This window comes from Anabrus simplex, chromosome 1 (assembly GCF_040414725.1).
Source record: "Anabrus simplex isolate iqAnaSimp1 chromosome 1, ASM4041472v1, whole genome shotgun sequence".
In the NCBI taxonomy this organism is placed as follows: Eukaryota; Metazoa; Arthropoda; class Insecta; order Orthoptera; family Tettigoniidae; genus Anabrus; species Anabrus simplex.
This window is the reverse complement of record NC_090265.1, coordinates 887,302,863-887,323,895: the sequence shown is the minus strand read 5'-3', so window position 1 is coordinate 887,323,895 and position 21,033 is coordinate 887,302,863. Positions and strand designations below refer to the sequence as shown.

The window sequence follows — 21,033 nt, the reverse complement described above, 5'->3', positions numbered from 1 at the left end:
CGTTAAAATAGAATAACATTTTATTTTTTCTCCACCAAGTGGGGGGGGGGTGCCCCTTAATCGCCGCTACTGGCCAGCGTTATACATTCCCAGAATTGTCCTGCGAATTAATTCTTTTTTTAAATTTGCTTAACGTCGCACCGACACAAAATAGAAGTACGGCATACACTTATGGCGACGATGGGATAGGAAAGGCTTGGGAGTGGGAAGGAAGCGACCGTGGTCTTAATTAAGATACAGTTCCAGCATTTGCCTGGTGTGAAAATGGGAAACTACGGAAAACCATCTTCGGGGCTGTCGACATTGGGTTTCGAACCTACTATCTCCCGGATGCAAGCTCATAGCTGCGCGCCCCTAACCGCACAGCCAACTCACCCGGTCGAATTAATTCCCTATCGAAACCACCAACATTTTTTTCCGTAACAATCCTCTTTCTCTTTTTACTCGGTGTTTTAATTGGCGAACCACGTTCATCTGATAACTTCTGCTTCAGAACATTCGAGACACTTTGCTTCGAAAGACAGGTAGCCGCACATTTTCTAGCCATTACGTGACTCGCACATTCAATTTTACTATTTCTCATATCATTACATTCTTCCCCAAAATAATTGCAAACCTTCCGGATAAGTAACCTCACATCGGAACGTGAGCTTTTCCTTCCGACATACTCCAGCGAAAATAGTAACGCGTACTTAAAATAAAATAATCAGTACGACAAGAAACTCCACATGTCAAACACAATAGCTAGGCTACTCACCAGTCCTATACACTATATTCTATGCAACATTACCGTATAGTTGGACCCACGAAAGTTGTAGTCTGACATTTGAGCGGCGAAGGCAGTAACTACGAAGTACGCTGCGTTTCCCTAGTTACCTTCATCTGCGGCATATCACCCTTTCATACCGACTGAGTGTTTAATAAAACATGTAGGCTAATACAATTCAATAAACTTTGACCCGTTCCTAAGCTCATGCTAATAATTCCAGCATTTAAGACAGAACAAGCCATTGCCGATAAATATGATATTTCATAATCACCAATAAAATCATCTGTTTCTGATCATTACCTCAACAAATGCACATGCTCAATACAGAACAGAACTGTATAACTAGCCACTGATTAGGCCTAAACTTACAAAAAAAAAAAAAACTAACAACGAAAATAATATTCAGAAAACAAACATGTAAATTCATAAAGCAGCAACAACTAACACAGTACCACTCTGAATAATATTACAAAAGTGACTGAGAGCAAGCCAACTCACGTGGTGATAGCTTCCTTGAACGTGGCATCTCTGTTATTATTGCCATAGCAACAGACCATTTGCGAGCAGCGTTCGTCAACTTTTCCTCGCCGGTGGCGCTAAACGTCAGACTCCAACTCTCGTGGGCCTTAGGGTTCGTGAAATTCCACTTTTAACTGCACTTTATGACAACACATCCAAACCAGTATTGCGGCGGGAAGCGCTCAAAATTTTACCTTCTGAACTAGTTCTTCTCAACTAAGCTTGTGCACTGAATTAGTAATAATAATGGCGTATGGTTTCCGGAGGGGGCTGATGCGGGTAGACACTGAATTAATTGAAAAGGTATAACGTCTTGCACTTCCCGTAATTAGGTTGCCAACCTAGCCGACTGCCCGTCGTTAGAAGAACAAAACTACAAGCGACCATTCGTGGGACCAGCATAATGACCAGGGCAGGCAGAGTCCTCAGCCTCAGTAGTTAGAGAACAGTCAAGCAGTATGGATGTCGAGGAATAACTATATTGATAATACTTCGTTCGTCCAATAAAAACATGAGAAAAGAAGAGTAGAAAACAATGGGTGCACCACAGAACACCAGGGGTGAAACCTTTGTTGCAAGAACGCCGCAGCAAAGGAATGTTTTCGCTGTTATTTTAGTGACATCAGGAAACACGAAGATAGGATTTTCTTTAACTTTATGAGAGTGTCCGTGAACTCCTTCGATGAATATTTGAGCCCTTTAAGACCATCAATTACTGGATTGGATACCAACATGAGAAAGTGTATATCCGCGGAGGAAAAGCTATTTTAACTTTGTGATAAGTACCACTTCAAATTAGAGAAAAATCAAACAAATCCACTTACGTGAATTATTCGTTGCATTCCAAACTTAAAGCCGATTAAGAGTTGACAAGTGGGTATTCTATATAAAAGAACATACACACAAGTAGCATCAAACGAACGGATTGAAAACATTAATTAACAAAACAAGAATGACAAATTACTGAGCCCGATATCTGCAGTCGCTTAAGTGCAGCCAGTATCCAGTATTCGGGAGATAGTGGGTTCGGATCCCACTGTCGGCAGCCTTGAAGATGGTTTTCCGTGGTTTCCCATTTTCACACAAGGCAAATGCTGGGGCTGTATCTGAATTAAGGCCACGGACGCTTCCTTTCCACTCTTAGCCCTTTCCTATCCCATCGCCGTCACAAGACCTATCTGTGTGGGTGCGACGTAAAGTAACTTGTCTTAGAAGAATGACAAATTTACTACCGAAAAATTAAAACAAGTCCGCATAACCGACGGAATTTCACGTGCCAACAGAGGTAACAGATGGGGTTGTTCTTCGTTATTGACCTGAAGGAGATGTGTAATAACCAGTTTGATTACACCGATTTACAAGGGGTAGATATCTGACATGATGTTTACTGTTGTAGTGCAGTATTTTTGTGCTGATTTCAAATCTGGAGAACGTTTTGCTCAGTCACGTCACGTTTTTAAGATGTTCATGGAACAGTGTTCATCGAAAACGGTTTTCATTGTTTTTCGTAATTTTTCATACATAACCGAGAATGTTTAAGGTGATTGCTTGTCCTTTACTGTTCAATCAATCACTACTGATCTGCATTAGGGCAGTCGCCCAGGTGGCAGATTCCCTGTCTGTTGCTTTCCTAGCCTTTTCTTAAATGATTGCAAAGGAACTGGAAATGTATTGAGCATCTCCCTTGGTAAGTTATTCCAATCTGTAACTCCCATTCCTATAAACGAATATTTGCCCCAATTTGTCCTCTTGAATTCCAGCTTTATCTTCATATTGTGATCTTTTCTACTTTTAGACACACCACTCAGATACATTCGTCTACTGATGTCATTCCATGCCATCTCTCCACTGACAGCTCGGAACATACCACTTAGTCGAGCAGCTCGTCTCCTTTCTCTTCCTTCTCTTTCTCTCTCTCATTTTTGTAACGCTACTCTTTTGTCGGAAAGCACGCAGAACAAATCGAGCTGCTTTTCTTTGGACTTTTTCCAGTTCTTGAATCAAGTAATCTTGGTGAGGGTCTCATGCATTGAAACCATACTCTATTTGGGGTCTTACAAGAGACTTACATGTCCTCTCCTCTACATCCTTATTACAACCCCTAAATATCCTCATCACCATGTGCAGATATCTGTACCCTTTATTTACAATCATATTTATGTGATTATCCCAATGAAGGTCTTTCCTTATATTAAGACCTAGGTACTTACAATGATCCCCAAAAGGAACTTTCACCCCATCAATGCAGTAATTAAAACAGAGAGGACTTTTCCTATTTGTGAAACTCACAACTTTCAACCCCGTTTATCACCATACCATTGCCTGCTGTCCATCTCACAACATTATCGAGGTCATTTTGCGGTTGCTCACAATCTTTGAACTTATTTATTTCTTTGTACAGAATAACATCATCTGAAAAATGCCTTATCTCTGATTCCAATTCTTTACTCATATCATTTATATATATAAGAAAACATAAAGGTCCAATAATACGCCCTTTAGGAATTCCCCTCTTAATTATTACAGGGTCCGGTAAAGCTTCGCCTACTCCGATTCTCTAAGTTCTATTTTCTATAAATATAGCCATGCGGCTATGTAACAGGCAAGTCCAATAAGTATGATGTGGTGCATTCGCACTATTCTTAACTAAAACCAGCCGGGCTGAGTGGCTCGGACGGTTAAGGCGCTGGCCTTCTACCGGCACGTAAAAGGATTCCTGCGGGACTAAATTCCGGCACCTCGGCGTCTCCGAAGACCTTAAAAGTAGTTAATGGGACGTAAAGCAAATAGCATCATTATTATTATTATTATTATTATTATTATTATTATTATTATTATTATTATTAACTAAAACCATGTTCATTAGTAATCCATGTATCAATCATTGTTCTAGTGAAACTTCTGTCTGTGATTATTTTTCCTTGATACAACAAAAATATGTAAATGGTTGATGTCATATATCTTAAGTCTTTTGACTCTGTGAGTAGACGGGCTGTCGTCGTCTATAACTTGAGTCATCTCGGAATATCAAGGAAGATGATACGAGCAATTGTAAATACACTAGTGTCCAAGAGTTAAGCATAAGTTACGACTAAGCAGGGCAACAGGAAATAGACCGCAAATCCCACGACATATGCACCTACCAACCTTACGTGTTTGCTGTGTATAGGAAAGGAGTGTTCCCTGCTTTGACTAGCGGCGTAACCGCAAGGTAAACACAGCCAGTGCCTGCGCCCCATATTTCCTCGGTCGTTTTTGCCCTGTTATAGTGTGCGGAGTGTAGCCTTGTGGTGAACGTGACAACATACTGGCACAACGACGCCATTTGGACCCCGTTTTTCAGGGTAGAATACTCGGCCGCCTGGAAGCAGGCCAGACACAGACCGAAGTCGCCGTATCCTTGAATGTGCCACAAAGTGTCATTTCCAGGCTTTGGAGACGATTTAGAGACACAGGAGATGTTAGTCGTAGGCCAGTACCAGGTCGACCAAGGGTAACCATCCCACAGCAGGGCCGATATCTGGCCTTAACCGCCCGAGGAAATCGGAGTGCACTTGCAAAACAATAATTGTCGGCGGAGCTTGCAGCCGTCTCAGGGGTTGCCGTTTCCCGGCAAACTGTGTACTGGAGACTCAGAGCAGCAGGACTGTTTGCCCGACGTCCAGCGGTGTGCGTCCCGCTCACTCCAGCACAGAGACGGGCTCGTTTATTGTGGAACCGTCAACATCGAAACTGGACCATGAATGAACGGAGGCATTTGCTCTTCACAGATGAGTCCCGCTTTAGTTTAGAGAACGATTCCCGTCGCACATTCATCTGAAGAGAAGCGGGTAGCCGATACAACCACAGGAATATCGTGGAACAGGACCAGTATGGTGATGGTGGCGTCATGGTGTGGAGCGGCATCATGTTGAATGGCCGTACGAACCTGTACAACTTCATGGGTGGTCCGAGGAACACTGTTAACGCTCGGAGATACATGGATGAGGTAGTAAGACCACATGTTCGACTCTTCAGAGGTACGATTGGTCCAGACTTCCTCTTAATCGACGATAATGCTCGACCACACCGCGCTGCTCTGGTGGATGAATTTCTGGCTAGGGAAGACATTCATCGCATGGACTGGCCAGCGAGGTCTGCGGATCCGAATCTTATGGAACATGCCTAAGATGCATTGGCGAGGTGAATTGCATCCCGTCAGCCTCCACCAAAGACCCTCCAAGACCTTCGCATTGCCTTTTCGGAGGAATGGGATCGACTGCCACAAGAGGTCTTGGACCATCTGATAGAGAGCATGCCACGTCGCTACGAAGCATGTGTGGCCGTTAGGGGTAACCATACACCCTATTAACAGCAAATTTTGCTGTGGAAGACATTGCCAAGTTTTGTTAGTTGTTGTCAAAGGTGTACCTCAGCTATCAGAACCTTTCTGACACTGTTTTTCTGGACAAGTTGCGTGACATATGCTGTGTGATTCAGCTTCCGTTTGTTCAGCAATTCGTCTGACATTCCTATCAGGCGGTATGGCCTCGTTTAGTGATTATGCTTAACTTTTGGACACTAGTGTACGTGTGAGGAATTTAAATGCCCTATCAAAGTGAAAGATGGGGTAGCAGTGTGAGAGATATTTTCAAAATTGAGTCTCAAACAAGGTTGCAAATTATCACCAATATTGATTTTATTATTTATTAATGACATTTTCCACTCCGAAGGCTTTGTGAAAGGAGCATCTCCATGTCTCGAGAACCAAGATATTTCGGGTCATATCTTCGCAGACGATATCCTGCTGCTCACATTAACCCCTATCAAAATGCAAAATAGTATTAATGGGATAGTAAATTACTGTAAAGAGTGGAATCTAAAAATTAATCCACGGAAATCCTGAGGTATGGTGTGTAAAAGGGGTGAAAAACTCTCAAAAAGTGAACAGTGGTGGATGGATAAGACAAAATTAGAAGTTGTTAAAAAAATGCAATACCTGGGGACGATCATAAGCAACAATGGCAGATGGAAACAGATAAAAAGAGCAAAAATGAAGCGAGTAAGTGCTGTGGCTAGTATATAAATATTGGACAAAAAGATGCAGAACATCGAATATGAAATTCAGGAAAATGTATTTAATTCAGTAGTTAAAGGACGTTATTGCATGGAGCAGAAACATGGGGAGTAGATGATGGAATCGTAACATTAGATACAGTTGTAAGTAAATTTGCCAAAATAATAATGAGACTGCCAAGTTGTACTGCAAATAGTGGAGTGAGAAAGACGTGTGAAGGGATGAGTATACGGGCGGATGGGATACTATTGGGAAGGAAATTTATCAAGGAATGATATGGGATTGTGTAAAACGGTGGTTCAAAGAGCGAAAGACATTGAAAGGCAAACAATAAGGACAGAATGTAATGGCAAGAGAACATTAGTTGAAAGGACTGAAAAGTTAACAAAAAGGGAAATGAGGGCGATAATTTGGTGGCTGATGGGAGTATATAAGAATAAAGATCTAAGACAAAAAATGAGGAAAATCATTGCATTGTATATACAATAAAGACATAGAAGTGGCTCACTTACTAAACGGCTGTAAGGAAATAAGAAATGTAAGAGAGAAATATATAAATGGAAAGGAGGTATGTAAAATAGAAAATGAATCTGAACTTTACACTATTGCTAAACAGGGAATGGAAGGCGCCAGGAAGAACAGCGAAACTTTGTCATATTATAAGAGGAATGTGGGAAAAGAAATTAAAAGAGGCTGAAAACAGAGAAAATTCATGTAGTTAGTAGTAAGAACATGTATGTGGAGGTATCCTAGACTCTATGACGTTATTGAATTCTAGGCAGTACCTCAAATGTTAAGTAATATAATGCACTATAGCAGTAAACGATGGTGTAATCGAGTATTGGGGCAGTTTTTTTTTAAGTTGGAACAAGTTTGGTATTTTTTATTACTAACAGAACTATTGTCGCGGCCACCAAATTAGGCGGGTGAGGAAAACTGCGCTGTCGTCAGATATGGGAACGGCGAAGCGACAGATGGTCGAAAGTCGCTTACCTCCGGGCACGGATTGGCATCGCTGATCGTGCAGTGCTGTCTAGTTGAAGCCCATCCGCTCCAGGCCACCTTACCCAAGTCATTCCCTGTCATGCAGCTGTTGAGCTCGCACCTTAAGTGCAGTTAAAGATGGATAGTGAATGTGAATTGATTTGGACTCAAGTCAAGAGAGAAGTGGCACAGAGGAACAAGACATTCAAAATAAAGGACGTAGAAAAACTCACGTCAGAAGCTATAGACCGTGTGACTGCTGCAGACGGGCAAAAGTGCTTCAGTCGCGCGGAAAATCTTCAAACAGACGATTGGGCCAAGGAAATAGTAAGGTACGAAAGAATGGAGCCATTCATCATCAGTGTAAAAGACGACTCGACAGATAGTGAGATGAGTGATGACAGTGACTAAAAAATCTTAGACTGCTTTGAAGCTAGAAACCGATTCTTACTTCATTGTAAATTAATGTAAACCTATTCTTTAACGTAGTTCCTTTTCTATATTACTCAGTACAATATACAGTATTCAAATATTTAAAGTTATAATGTAATAAAACTGATAGAGATAAATATGTAATATGAAAGTATTTACGGCGTCCTGCAGCCTGTGCTGGTGCGCGCGCTCCGAACTGCCTCAGCTAGCGACATTTACATGATCGCTTTTCGGGCCATTTTCAGGAAAATTACAAGAATCACGGAAATATGTTTCAGATAAAAAATATAAGTCAGGCGATTTTTTACATTTTTCCCGCAGACAAAATTTTATTGACTGAAGAAATAAAAACTTGGCCGCTTACTGAAATTTTCAATACATGATCCTACGGATTTAAATTCACTCGTTCAAGATTTTTAATAATTATTTAAAGTAGTGTATATGGAAATTAGTTATACCACTGAAATCAGCAGTCTTTTCTGAAGCTTGTAGTATAATTTGTTTCGAAACATTGTATGAAGTAACATCAGGAGCTTGAGAGAGAATAACTTGCCTCGCGCTCCGAAATGATGTGTTCAGTTAGACATTTCTTCACCAGTTGCTACATATCCTTGGCAACAGTGTAATTTTTCCGACCCGCCTAATTTGGTGGCCGCGACAATAGTTGTATATGATTGCGATGATTGCTATAGGCGGATATTCTCTCCCCCTGTTGGCGGTCATTAGTGACTGGGAGAGAAGAGTATTCATTCATATATCTTAAGAACGGTGGGTGACTGAGACAAATGGTTTGGATATTTTGAATCAGTGTGTTTCAGTTGTCTTAAAACGCTTGTTACATACCAAGAGATCCGCCGAAATTATCTTTATGTTGATCAGTGTTATAAGCAAATGATTCAGTACCCCCTGACGTAGAGGGATATGCAAGTGATCCCGTATCTAGGGCGCTTTGTGTTGTTTGTGTCCGACTCGTTGGCTGAACGGTCAGCGTACTGGCCTTCGGTTCAGAGGGTTCCGGGTTCGATTCCCGGCTGGGTCGGGGATTTTAACCTTAATTGGTTAATTCCAATGGCACGGGGGCTGGGTGTATGTGCTGTCTTCATCATCATTTCATCCGCATCATGACGCGCAGGTCGCCTACGGGAGTCAAACAGAAAGACCTGCACCTGCCAAGCCGAACCCGTTCTGGGATATCCCGACACTAAAAGCCATACGACGTTTCATTTCATTGTGTTGTTTGTATTATGCAGTGACCGAAACTGGAGGAAACTTAAACCACTGAAGCTGCGGCCAATGAACTAAGCGGGTGAGGAAACTTACGCTGTTGTCAAATATGGGAACGACAAATGGTCGTGAGTCGCTTACCTCTGAGCACGGTTTGGCATCGATGAACGCGCAGTGCTCCTGGTCGACGTATTCTTTTCAGTAGTTCTCTTTTCTGTATTACGCAGTTCAGTATATAGTATTCACGCATTTAAAGTTATATTGAAAACCATTAACAAATAAAAATATTTTAATAAATCTTGTAGAGTTTAATACCTATTCCGAAAGTACTTGCCGTGTCCTGTATCCTGCGCTGGCGCGAACGACCTGAACGAGCTCAGCTAGCGACATTTATACAGTGTTGCCAACTTAGCGGATTTTCCGCTAAATTTGGTGGAATTAGAAGACTGCCGGCGGAGAAATATATCATTTAGCGGACAGAGGATTTTCTGGCTGAATTCTAGATTTATTATAGCGGAATTCAGTGTTTTTATCCATTTTACGTTCTTTTTAATTTGTACTCCAGTCTATCTCCGAGCTATTCCGTATTTCTTGTCAGGAGCTAGCAGTCACATGAGGAAAACATACTATTTGGATTTGATGTTATGAGATCATTGTATCATAAATTTGTAATGCGTAGGGAAAGGTTACTTATCTCTTCGTTGACGAATGGCGACAAATAATGAAACTGTGAGAGAGTAACATTTATATTTATGCAATGAAGGAAGACCGTTTAATGAACTGGCCTGTTCTGTGTGTGGCCCTTGAGGTAGAGGATTCACCTAGTTTGCACTATAAGACGCCTGCAAGTTTCAGCTCGCCGGCTCGCAGGCAGGGAGTTAATCCCAGTGAAACTCCCAGATCAGGTGAGTGCAGACATTTATTATTATTATTATTATTATTATTATTATTATTATTATTATTATTATTATTATTATTATTATTATTATTATTATTATTATTATTATTATTATTATTATTATTTCCGGCTCCATGGCTAAATGGTTAGCGTGCTGGCCTTTGGTCACAGGGGTCCTGGGTTCAATTCCCGGCATGGTCGGAAATTAACCATCATTGATTAATTTCGCTGAGAGAACGAGCGACCCATCCATCTCAAACATCATGTGGCTTAAGGAAGGACATCCGCCTTTAACTCTCGCTCAAAACAAAAATGAGCCTGGCTGGATCCAGCGACCCCAGAAATAACTCGGATAAGGTGAAGAAATATAAACTGCTTTTTTTTCTTGTCTTTCAGGGCGACAGTGGTGGACCCTTGGTATGTCCTCGAACAGACGGTCGGTTCTACTTGTGTGGAGTAGTCAGCTGGGGAGTGGGATGCGCTAGACCAGAACTGCCCGGAGTGTACACAGATATCTCCTGCTACGTCTCTTGGATCCGCTCCGTCATCTACAATCAGTATTGATACTCGATCTCTTAAGCTTAAATGTAAATTGTATTTATGGATTTTTTAAATAAAGTAATTGTAAATTAGCTACCTGTTCCATATTTTCTTTGTTTATCGAGTGAAAGTGCCTCATGAGGACCACTGTAAGTACATAGGTGTTAATCAAAGGGGTAATCGCATTAACGAAATTGCAAACAAAGGTTACAGATCTCTTTCTCTTTTTATGGTTATGAGAGTATTTAGGGGTTGTAGAAAGGATGCAAAGGGGAGGGCGTATAAATCATTGACAATTTTATACAGTGTTTGAGACTCTCACGGGGATAAAACAGCACAATTTGTTCTGGGTGATTTCCTGCAAAAGAGTAGTGTTACGAATGTTGCAAACTTTAGGCTGGGAAGACTGGGGAGTAAGGAGGCGAGCTGTTCGCCTAAATGGTATATTACGTACGAGCTGTCAGTGGAGTGATGGCACGGAATAATATCAGTAGACGAATAAGCTACAATGGATCAGGCATATTTCAAATTAGGACATTAAAGTTAGAATTCAAGAGGACAAAATGGGTCAAATATTCGTTTATAGGAAGAGGAATTATGGATTGGAATAATTTACCAAAGGAGATGTTGGATTTATATTCAACTTCTTTGAAATCCTTTCAGAAAAGGCTATGTAAACAATTGATAGGGAATCTGCCACCTGGGTGACAGACCTAAATGCAAATCAGTGGTGAGTGTTTGATTGATTTCTTTGCTTTTGCCCGTCTATTGTTGAGAAGTAGATTTGCTGACACAGACAGTGAGTGTCTTCTGAAAGGTATGGTTGCCCACAACACGTGCTGATGGGAGGCTACGGCGTGCAAATTGGCCTTGGCGAGTTACTTTCTATTTATTTGTCCTTATACGGCCACAGGATATGGCTTATTACGTCTCTCGGCACGGGGCATAATATATCCGTTCAGTGGCCGCATTAGTCGTAAAGTCATAATGCATGCACTATATTTTGTCCGACGGTCATGTTATAGCTTTGTGAAATGCCTCCGAACGTGCAGGTATTGTCGACAAAGCGGGTAGCCGTCCGTGCTAAATCGCGAGCCTTTGGTGTCAAAAGTTTGAGTTTCGGTAGGAAAAAGTATTTGTATGTTATTTTTATTCCTACACTGACTAACATGACAAGTCAAGTAGCTTATTTTATTTTATTATGCCATTATTGATAGTGAGTGCGCTTCTTTATGGCCCTGAATAGGGCCGTTGTGCATGTGCCGATGGGATCGATTAGGACAGAAGCATACGCCGTCAGCTGCCATCTCGTCCTAGGCCGCAGTGTCAGCATCCCAGAGAGTGTCGGTCTTATTTGGCGCGGGATTGGGCCAGGTCTCCACCATTACTCTCTTCAACTCGACCTACACATTCTCGATGGGATTCACATCTGCCCCACAAGAAGGCCAGTCGATAAAATTGACTTGACCTTGCCTTACGAACCATCCCTGAACTAATGGAGAGATGTGGATCGAAGACAGGTCCACCTGAAATTGTGTAACACCGGCGGAATGATATACCCCCCACGGAAGGAATCATAATATCCATAAAATGTGCACCTATTGCCCGGTCGGTGGTGAGACGTTGCTCGATTCTGTGCAACATTCCTGTCCCACAAGAGCTCATTCAACCCCAACACACAACAGATAAACGGCCAAGGCGCCGATGCTCGGCCTTGTACACTGAATTCTGTCAGGTGCCGGAAAGGCGAAACACGCATAACGGCCCATCGTTCGCCGAGGCAAACGTTCTCTCATCGGCGAATATGACATACTGTAGTTACAAAATAATGATAGAACTTAATAAAGGTGCTTACGCGTGCGTGGTGCGCGCATTCACGAGTGTCATTATAACGAAACTGACACAAATTAAGAAGTTGATATTAATGTAATGTACAAATTGCAGTACACTACAAAATGTTTCATTAAAATGCAGAACAAGAGCAATGTGGTGAAGATCTGGGCCGAAAGGCGACGACACGACACCAAGCAATTGGGGCGGCGGTGTTTCAGATACTGAATCACCATCACACTGATTTCCCATACTGCAACAGTTACAGACTCGTTGGCAAACGTCATTATCTAATTTAAGAAATGTTTATTTATTCATAATACTCTCTGTTCATTTGCTTTCTGAAAAACTTCCAGGGGAGGGGTTCTAACCCCTAGTAACCGCTTGCACTGGCTATGCTTATAGATAGACGAAAGGAGGTTCACTCTCTGCTCATCACTGAGGTTTTTTTCTTAGTCACTCGCCGGAACTGTAACCCTGCTACCTTAGGCGCTTCAAGGTCGTCCCTGAGCAGCCGGGAAAACGCGTGGCAAGGCGTTCATAAACGGGGTCGAATGGGCCTCAGCGATCAAGTGATCGTCCATTTCCCAGTTTGAGACCCGCCACGTACCCGAACCAGTACGTCGGATTACCTCTCTCGATTCTCGAAAACGCATTTTCCAGCGCGTCGCCGTACTGTCATCGAGCCTGAGTTGCGGTGAGATTTCCTTGTTCAACGAGAACAACTACCCGCTCACAGGTGTGAGGTATTTGGTGTGCCATATTTGCCGGTGGAATGAAGCCCCTGTGCCTCAGGCGGCAGCCCGCCGGCCTTTCACCGCTGGATGCCGTGGTTCGAACCGGTCACTCCATGTGAGATTTGTGTTGGACAAAGCGGAGGCGGGACAGGTTTTTCTCCGGGTACTCCGGTTTTCCCTGTCGTCTTTCATTCCAGCAACACTCTCCAATACCATTTCATTTCATCTGCCAGCCATTAATCATTGCCCCAGAAGAGTGCGACAGGCTTCGGTGGCCGGCACAGTTCCTATCCTCGCCGCACGTTGGGGGGGCCTCACTCATCCCATCCCTGACCCGCTCATTGACTGGAAAACAGGTTGTAGGTTTTGATTTGCCGGTAGAATGGCTTACCTGTATGCAATATGCGTGGTGCAGTCTGATTAGTTTGCCTGCTCTTGTTGCCGGCGAAGTGGGAAAAAATAGGCGGTAGGCTGTCTCTACTGTAACGGCCGCAGGGTTTTGAGGGTTTCGTAGACTTACTTATTAGAAATAAAAGACAAATATTATTCTCCATTATTCAATTTGTTATTCTATACAACTGACCACGATATATTGACAACGACAGCTAACCTCCAATTGAGTGCGCGATATTTTCTTTGGGGGGGGGGGAGGGGTGCGGTGGCCCAAAGCCCACTCCGCCCGGGTGGTGATCGACACTAATCTACATTGCCTCCGACATGCTATTAATTCTAAAGGGAAAGAGATAGCAGGGAGGAGTGGGAAATGATACTACAGGAGTATAGGCCTGTTTGCACGTCAGACGCGTTACTAGGCAGATATGTAGTGGGAAGGTGTATTGCGGCGTGGTATTAAGTGTCAGGACAAAACCACATAGGGGAAAAAAAGAAAGAGCCTACATGTAAAACCTGACTAGTTGTGTATAGCACATGCAAGGATGTGGTTCTGGAAACGTCTAGGTGATAGTGTTAGTTGAGAACAGGTGTCATGCACAATTCATAAGCCATATTCTCGCCAGTCCAGTTATTCAGGGGATCAGTCCTTCGGGACACTGCCGTGACTAGCGCGGGTCTTGCGGGTTGCCGAGCCTTGCGCCAATAGCACTAGGACCTGCCGCACCGCTCGGCGCCCTTGGGATCCCTCGTACCCAGTCTCCGATCTCGGAGAATGAGACCAAGGCCGCCAAGATGGGGGCCGCCTAGATAGGGGTGGGACATGATGCCGGGCCTCCTCCCTCTCTGCCCGTGCCATGGCCCGGTAAAGAGGGCAACTACGATGGGAAGCCGGATGGTCCTCCACGCAGTTGGGGCACACCGGAGCCTCTCTGAGTGCTGCGCAGGCCATGTAGTAGTGATCGCCGCCACAACGGTTGCACATCACTAGGAGTCCACACCTATCTCTGACGGTGGCCCCACCTCAAACATGGGAAACACTGCAAGAGCTGCTGAGTGGGACGTATAGATCTCACCCGACTGCCGCTAGCCGCTGAGGTCCTCTCCTTATTGGCTCCTTGGTCGACTGTTGTCCAGGGTTGCGGCTGCGTGGCCCTCTCCTGGTGGGACAGCGTTTTCTTCTTCGTGGTCAGGGGACAGCGTCTGTTTCCTAGCGGTGGCGGTCTCTTCTCGGCAGGGGAGGATGCCTCGTGCTGATGGCCCTCCTTCCGGCCTTGTGACCGTAGAGCAGCGCGTGTCGCGGCTGCGCTGCTGTGCCGGCCTCCCCCTGCTTCTGGTTGGCGGCGGCGTCGTCAGTCTGTGCTGACACCTGTTTGCGTTCTCTGTCCTGTGGACCTTACATCGATGTCTGCACCTTGACAGAAGCGCTGGCAGGCCGGACTTGTGTAGCAGTCTCCGAACGCCAGGAGGCGTCCTCCTCTACTGCTGTGCTGACGTCCTCCGTCTGGGGCACTGATTCGCTTGGCCTGGATCGCATAGTCGTGGCGCCAGGGGATGGCACGCTCCACCTCCCTGGTGGCATGCTTGGTCTCCGGCATAGTCGGAAGGACTAAGTCGGTCTTAACTGCATTATTCTTCGGCCATCTGTCCTTCCTGGCCGTTTGGGTGGTCGCTGTGCTGGTCACGGGCTTCCAGAGGCAGGCGTCGCTCGCCCCTGGTGCGTCGTCTCTACCTGATAGCCGGATAACCTCGTATATACGAGAGATCTCCCTCGCGATGCTGTCCAGACGTTCCCTGATGATTAAGCCTCCGGGAAGAAAGCTCTCGACGTGTTCGGTAGGGGATATCCTGTTCCCTTTGACAAAGGGTTGGCGCATGATGTGCAGGACTACGTCCCGCTCTGCGACTGCGCTTTTCTACGGCCTGTAGTGCACGAGGAGAGCCTGGTTCTCCGGGGTTGCACTGCTCTCTAGGAACACGAATCCGTCAGTGGGATCACACCCATCCCTGTAGGCGTCCCATTCCGTCTCGTTCTCCACCGTTGTCTCTCTGGTCCTCCTGAAATTAATGTCCTGGAAAAGAGTGTGGACACTGAGAAGTGCTGCAAGACAATGCTCTAGTGTGTACTTAAAAGTACACAACTTTAGACAAAGCTCCTTCGGAAATGTGCTAACAAGTACAAGTGGCCTGACTAGTACTTGGGAAGTACAGATGGGAGAGTGACTCGGCGGGAAGCACGTACTGTACGTCCGCTCGCTGTGACTGCCAAACTCGTCCTCTGAGCGCGCGAGGCAACACAGCGCCATATTTTAACAGAGTATGCGTGTGACGTCACATATTTTGTCTTAATTTGAAGCGCTATTTCATGAAAACTACATTTCAGATATTTTTTTACAACAGGTGACCTCTTTTATCTGTCAATTGAGGCATTAAACATAATCGTAAAATAAATATTTACACTAAAAGCGTAAATTGTCCTTCCATGTACCTGTTGTCGAGGCACGTAAACCTACGTTAACAAAAGAGCGCCCCAAGCAAGGTGATTCGAACGAGCCAAATTCCCTTTGTTAAACTGAGTCCGTACCATCCTCTATGGTGTATACCTACTGGGATACGGCGCCTCACAAGCAGGCACGCATAAGACACCTATTAGTATGCCTGCTACCCTCCACCTTGCTCGTATATAAGGGCGTTGGTAGGAAACGGTGCTAACCAATTTCTTCCCGCACTCGTAGAGTCAGTTATAATGGCAACTTTTATATGAGTAATTTTCATTGTCCCTAAATACCAAACTAGGAGCCAGCGGTGATTCGCGACACTTTACTCTGACAGGGATCTGCCGCTATCTCAAATTGCACCCTCCCTCCAGCACCAGTTTTCGCTGATCAGCACCATGATATTTTAGCGAAAACAGCACCATTTATGTAATAAAAATAATCCGATGACAATACCTGAATAGAAATCTACTTCCGAGACAGAACGATTACATAGCGAAAATCAGATTATATCGTGAAGCGAAAAAATTAACGGTAATTAAAAACTTGAATTACGGTACCGCAAATACTGAAGCCCTACATACGGCACTCTTAACATACCGACAAAAATATATTCTTACGTCCACAAAACCACTCAGTCTTTCATCCTCCATGTGCAATGAACACTCACAGCACACATACAAAAATTTGAAATATCAGCGCAAAATACTTATAAAAATTAAAATCCAAATCGTCCACATTCATCAAGTACATGAAACCACACTGAATCTCTTTTCCGGGAAGAGAGGGGGAGAACAAAAAAAAAAAAACACTGGCAACAATGCGATGAGTACAAAGTCAAATTCTTACATCTGCGGTTCTCAAATGTCCATCACAGTATGAGAACTGAATTGTTATCATCTTGCAACACCAATGCAACGATGGACGGGAACGGCACTTGTAGATGACAGTTCAGATAGAACGCGGTTTTGAGAAGCATCATAAAGGCCACACTTAAACAAAATGTGGTTGAGATCGCCACCCTCCGCATACTGACATCCACAGCGAGGTGAATCCAAAACTCCTTTACGATGTACTCGTAGATGTGGAGGGAATGATCCATGAGCCTCGTTCGGATTACCGAAACCGTAGACCTCGTGGCCGATGAAACTTAGGAGGGATGTTGGGTTGTACGAACCACTGAGTTCAACATGCTGTATGCTTTTCAGGTAGAAGCTCAACAAACATAGACTAATCCATCACAGCACATGCAGGGATAGCCTACATGAATCTGTAGCAAGCAGCAGAGCGAAAACCACTAACAAGAAAACTCAACAAGTGTATCCGAAAAGCATTTTTTGTAGATTACGAATTAACAATCAATTTAATATTGGTAGTATAAGTACACAATCCGTCCGACTTCTTGGCTGAATGGTCATTGTTGAAGCCTTCAGTTCAGAGGGCCCTGGCTTCGATTCCCGGCAGCACCGGGGATTTTTAGTCGCGTCTGATTGATTCTTCTGGCTCGAAGACTGGATGTTTGTGTTTGTCCCAACACTCTACTTTTCATATTTAGACAACATACCACACTACCAATCACCACAGAAACATGCAATAGTGATTACATTCCTCCACATAAGGTTGGCGTCAGGAAGGGCATCCGATCATAAAATAGGACCAAATCCACATATGTGTGATACAGTTCGACCTTTAAAGTGTCATGATATATAAAAATGAAATAAAAACTAACCAAGCGAGTTGGCCGTGCGGTTAGGGGCGCTCAGCTGTGAGCTTGGATTCGGGAGATAGTGGGTTTGAACCCCACTCTGGGCAGCGCTGAAGATGGTTTTCTGTGGTTTTCCATTTTCACACCAAGCAAATACTGAGGCTGTACCTTACTTAGGGCCACGGCCAAAAACATCAAGTTACCTAAAACCTTTACGGATAAGTCGTACACCTAGAATTTCATGTTTCTCAATCTTAAGCTTCTTCGTAGCTTATAAATTCCTTTTTCACCAGTACGAAAACTCCCCGTCCTATCGCTCCTCTCAGTGGCGGCGATTAGGGGAGGGGAGTCTGTATCCCATCCCCACCCCACATTGCGGAGAAAAATACATTTTATTCCGTTTCAGACGCCTTGAATTCGGAATAATTTTTTAAAAAATTGTATAGATCGCATTGTCTTTTCTGCTGATTCTTTCCTTTAAGCCAACGGCCGTAGCCGTCTTGAAACACCGGATCTCGTGAGATCTTCGCAGTTAAGCAACATAGGGTGTGGTGAAGATTTGGATGGGTTGCCGTGCGCTGTTGGTGGGGGGTAAGGGAATGGAGGAGCGGAAAGGAACTGGCTACCCTACCGTACGTAAACTCCGGCTCAGGCATACCTCTGCGGAGGTTCGGACCTGCCTTCGGGCAGGAAACACCCTTACTTTACCTTTCCTTTAATTTATTTAATTATTAATAGAAATGCTTAGCGGAAACACGCACAAAATGTCGTCTGTCGCGGCTAACAGCGCCACAGCAAGTAGTGGAGACCAGCGGAGCAATGCTTAACATGTTCCGCGACGACGGGTAGAAGGGGTATATTTTTGTCAAGGTCATCCGCTTGTCGCGCGCATTAGACAAGTGGTGGTGATTATTGTTTTAAGAGGAAGTACAACTGGGCAACCATCCTCTATATAACACTAATCAGAAGGAAAAATGGAAGGGATCCGACACTTCGAAAAATTAAGATATCGGTCAAAGAAAGACAAGGGCCACGAAGGACGTGAAAATGAAAGACTCGCTAGGCCTCCATACGTAATACCGTCAGGGTCGGAAAAGAACAAGAGTTGGCCAAGAGAGGTCGGATAGGATAGATGAATGTGAGGAGCCTGGCACAAGTAAGTGGAAGCAATGCCAGGACTCAGCTAAGGGCCCCGTGGTCGCCAACCCACGCCCCAAAGTTCAGAGCCCCTGGGGCCGCTTTTAGTCGCCTCTTACGACAGGCAGGGGATACCGTGGGTGTTATTCTACTGCCCCCACCCACAGGGGGAGCGCATTCGACAGTCTGGCAGTCTCGCTCGTTTGTATACTCATGCCGAACTTCTATTTAATTGGAATACATGAGTAATTATTGTTCCTCTGGTGAAAGTTTTATTGTATAGTACGATTATTCCCGCACTTAAGTTCGTAGACTGTCAACTCTGTATCAGAGAGCATCAAAAACGCGCCATTTTATAGCAATTTTTTCAGTCTTATTGTCTACCCCCCCCCTCCCCAACTCACTATATCAATGGACATGGGTACTATTTGTTGTCTACACATTTTTGTGCCCTCCCCCCAACTTCTAATTCCCAAACACTGCTACTGGTTTCTAACCTGTCTCTATTATGAACACTCCAGTTACGTGAGAAAATTTCCGCATCCATAATATCCGCTTCTCAGGCATGATTCAATTCATATTACGCTATCTGGTATACTGTATGTACATATAATTATGAATTCTATTCCTTCATTTACCATACTTATCGGTTTAACACTAATAATTTTATGTTATCGTTACTTAACTTCGTATTTTCTATTGACGTCAGAAAAGTTGGATGGCGCAGCCACGCGGAAGAATGTTGAAGCTGCAACATAGTGACTGGTGAGCTTTATTTATATGGCGAAGCATTGACGTCGTGATGGAAACAGAAAGAAAATTGTCAAATTTGAGGAGGTACTGCTCTGTATACGGTTGCAAATCGTATAAGACGGATGCGAAATCTCTTCACTACTTTCCTGTACAAAAAGTTCAGAGAGAAAGATGGGCTTCCGCGCTGTCAATTGGAAAACGCGTTACGCGATACATGACAGTGTGCAGTCTGCATTCTCGTGAAGACGACTTCTTTCCACAGCGTAGGTACCGGTACTGTTTATTGTACTCATTGATAGTTATTGTCTCTAATTTGTATTCACAAAGATTTAGCTACATCAAAAATACTGATAAACTTGTAGCCTAATACTTCTGTGCCGCACATAGAATGTAATCCGCTCTTTGTAAACTTCTTCATATGTGTAACAGCAGACAGTAAATTAAACTATCTACGTCTGAGTAATATCTTTAACTGGTAGTAATTAAACACTGCATTTAAATTGTCTATAAAATACTTCTTTCAATTAAAGAGAATACGTAGTATTTTGCCATCATAAATGAGCTTTTTTTGCTATTTGTTTTACGTCACACCGACACAGATAGATCCCATGGCGACGATGGGACAGGAAAGGTCTAAGAATGGGAAGGAAGCGGCCGTGGCCTTAATTAAGGTACAGCCCCAGCATTTGGGAAACCACGGAAAACCATCTTCAGGGCTGCCGACAGTGGGGTTCGAACCCACTATCTCCCGGATGCGAGCTCACAGCTGCACGCTAACCGCACGGCCAACTCGCCCGATCATCATAAATTAGAAGCCATAACCTAATTATTTGGTAGAATTGGACAAACCAAGTATTCTTCAACCCCAAACAGCTGTGACTGTAGAGGTTATAGTATTCTTTAATTATAATTTTCAAACTTTGCTCTGCATATTCTGTAGGTAGTTATAATTTTTATACTTATTATTGTCGGTTCTAAGTTCTAACTTTTGTGCTGATGGTAAAAATGGAAGAATATTAAGATTAGGATGTGGGCTGTTCCAACACAAGCCTGTATAAAGCCTAGGATTTATTTGCTTTACAATATTTACTTAGTAGAATTATTATTTTATTTCTTCCCCAAGATTACAGTTTACAAGACAGGTAACTCCCCGTCACCTGGCTAAGGCTTTGGCATGGACCAAATCAACAAGAAATTACTCCATAACCTCTAATAGTGGAAAATTACAGTAGCTTAACTGTTAAGGTGCATTAGCGTGTCAACGGTAACATTTCTCTGACAAACCCGCTTTACATGTACAGTTGCTCTTCACATTTTCACTCCCTTTGTTCAAGACAACATTAACTTTGTGGGGTTTTGCATCGATGTGGGATGATTGTAAACACAACGCTACAACAGCAGTTTCATCTTCTGTTTCAAACTTTTTACCTACATATATCAAGTAATTACGCTTGAATATTTCTTCCCCTTCCACTAATGGACGCGTGAAATCTCTGACAACTCTCAACAGTTGCGCACATGACACCAAATACATTTTGAACACTTAATAAATCCTACAGACGCA

At 43.7% G+C, this 21,033-nt stretch overlaps 1 protein-coding gene across 1 annotated transcript in view; it reads left to right on the top strand.

Moving 5' to 3' along the window:
- Nucleotides 1-10,446, top strand: part of LOC136857428 (trypsin-1-like) — a 43,329-nt gene extending 32,883 nt beyond the window's left edge. Inside the window, exon 6 of the mRNA XM_067136085.2 lies at nt 10,279-10,446. Within this exon, the coding sequence (XP_066992186.2) occupies nt 10,279-10,446 (168 nt within the window). The remainder of the gene's footprint in view (nt 1-10,278) is intronic.
- The last annotated feature ends 10,587 nt before the right edge of the window (nt 10,447-21,033 follow it).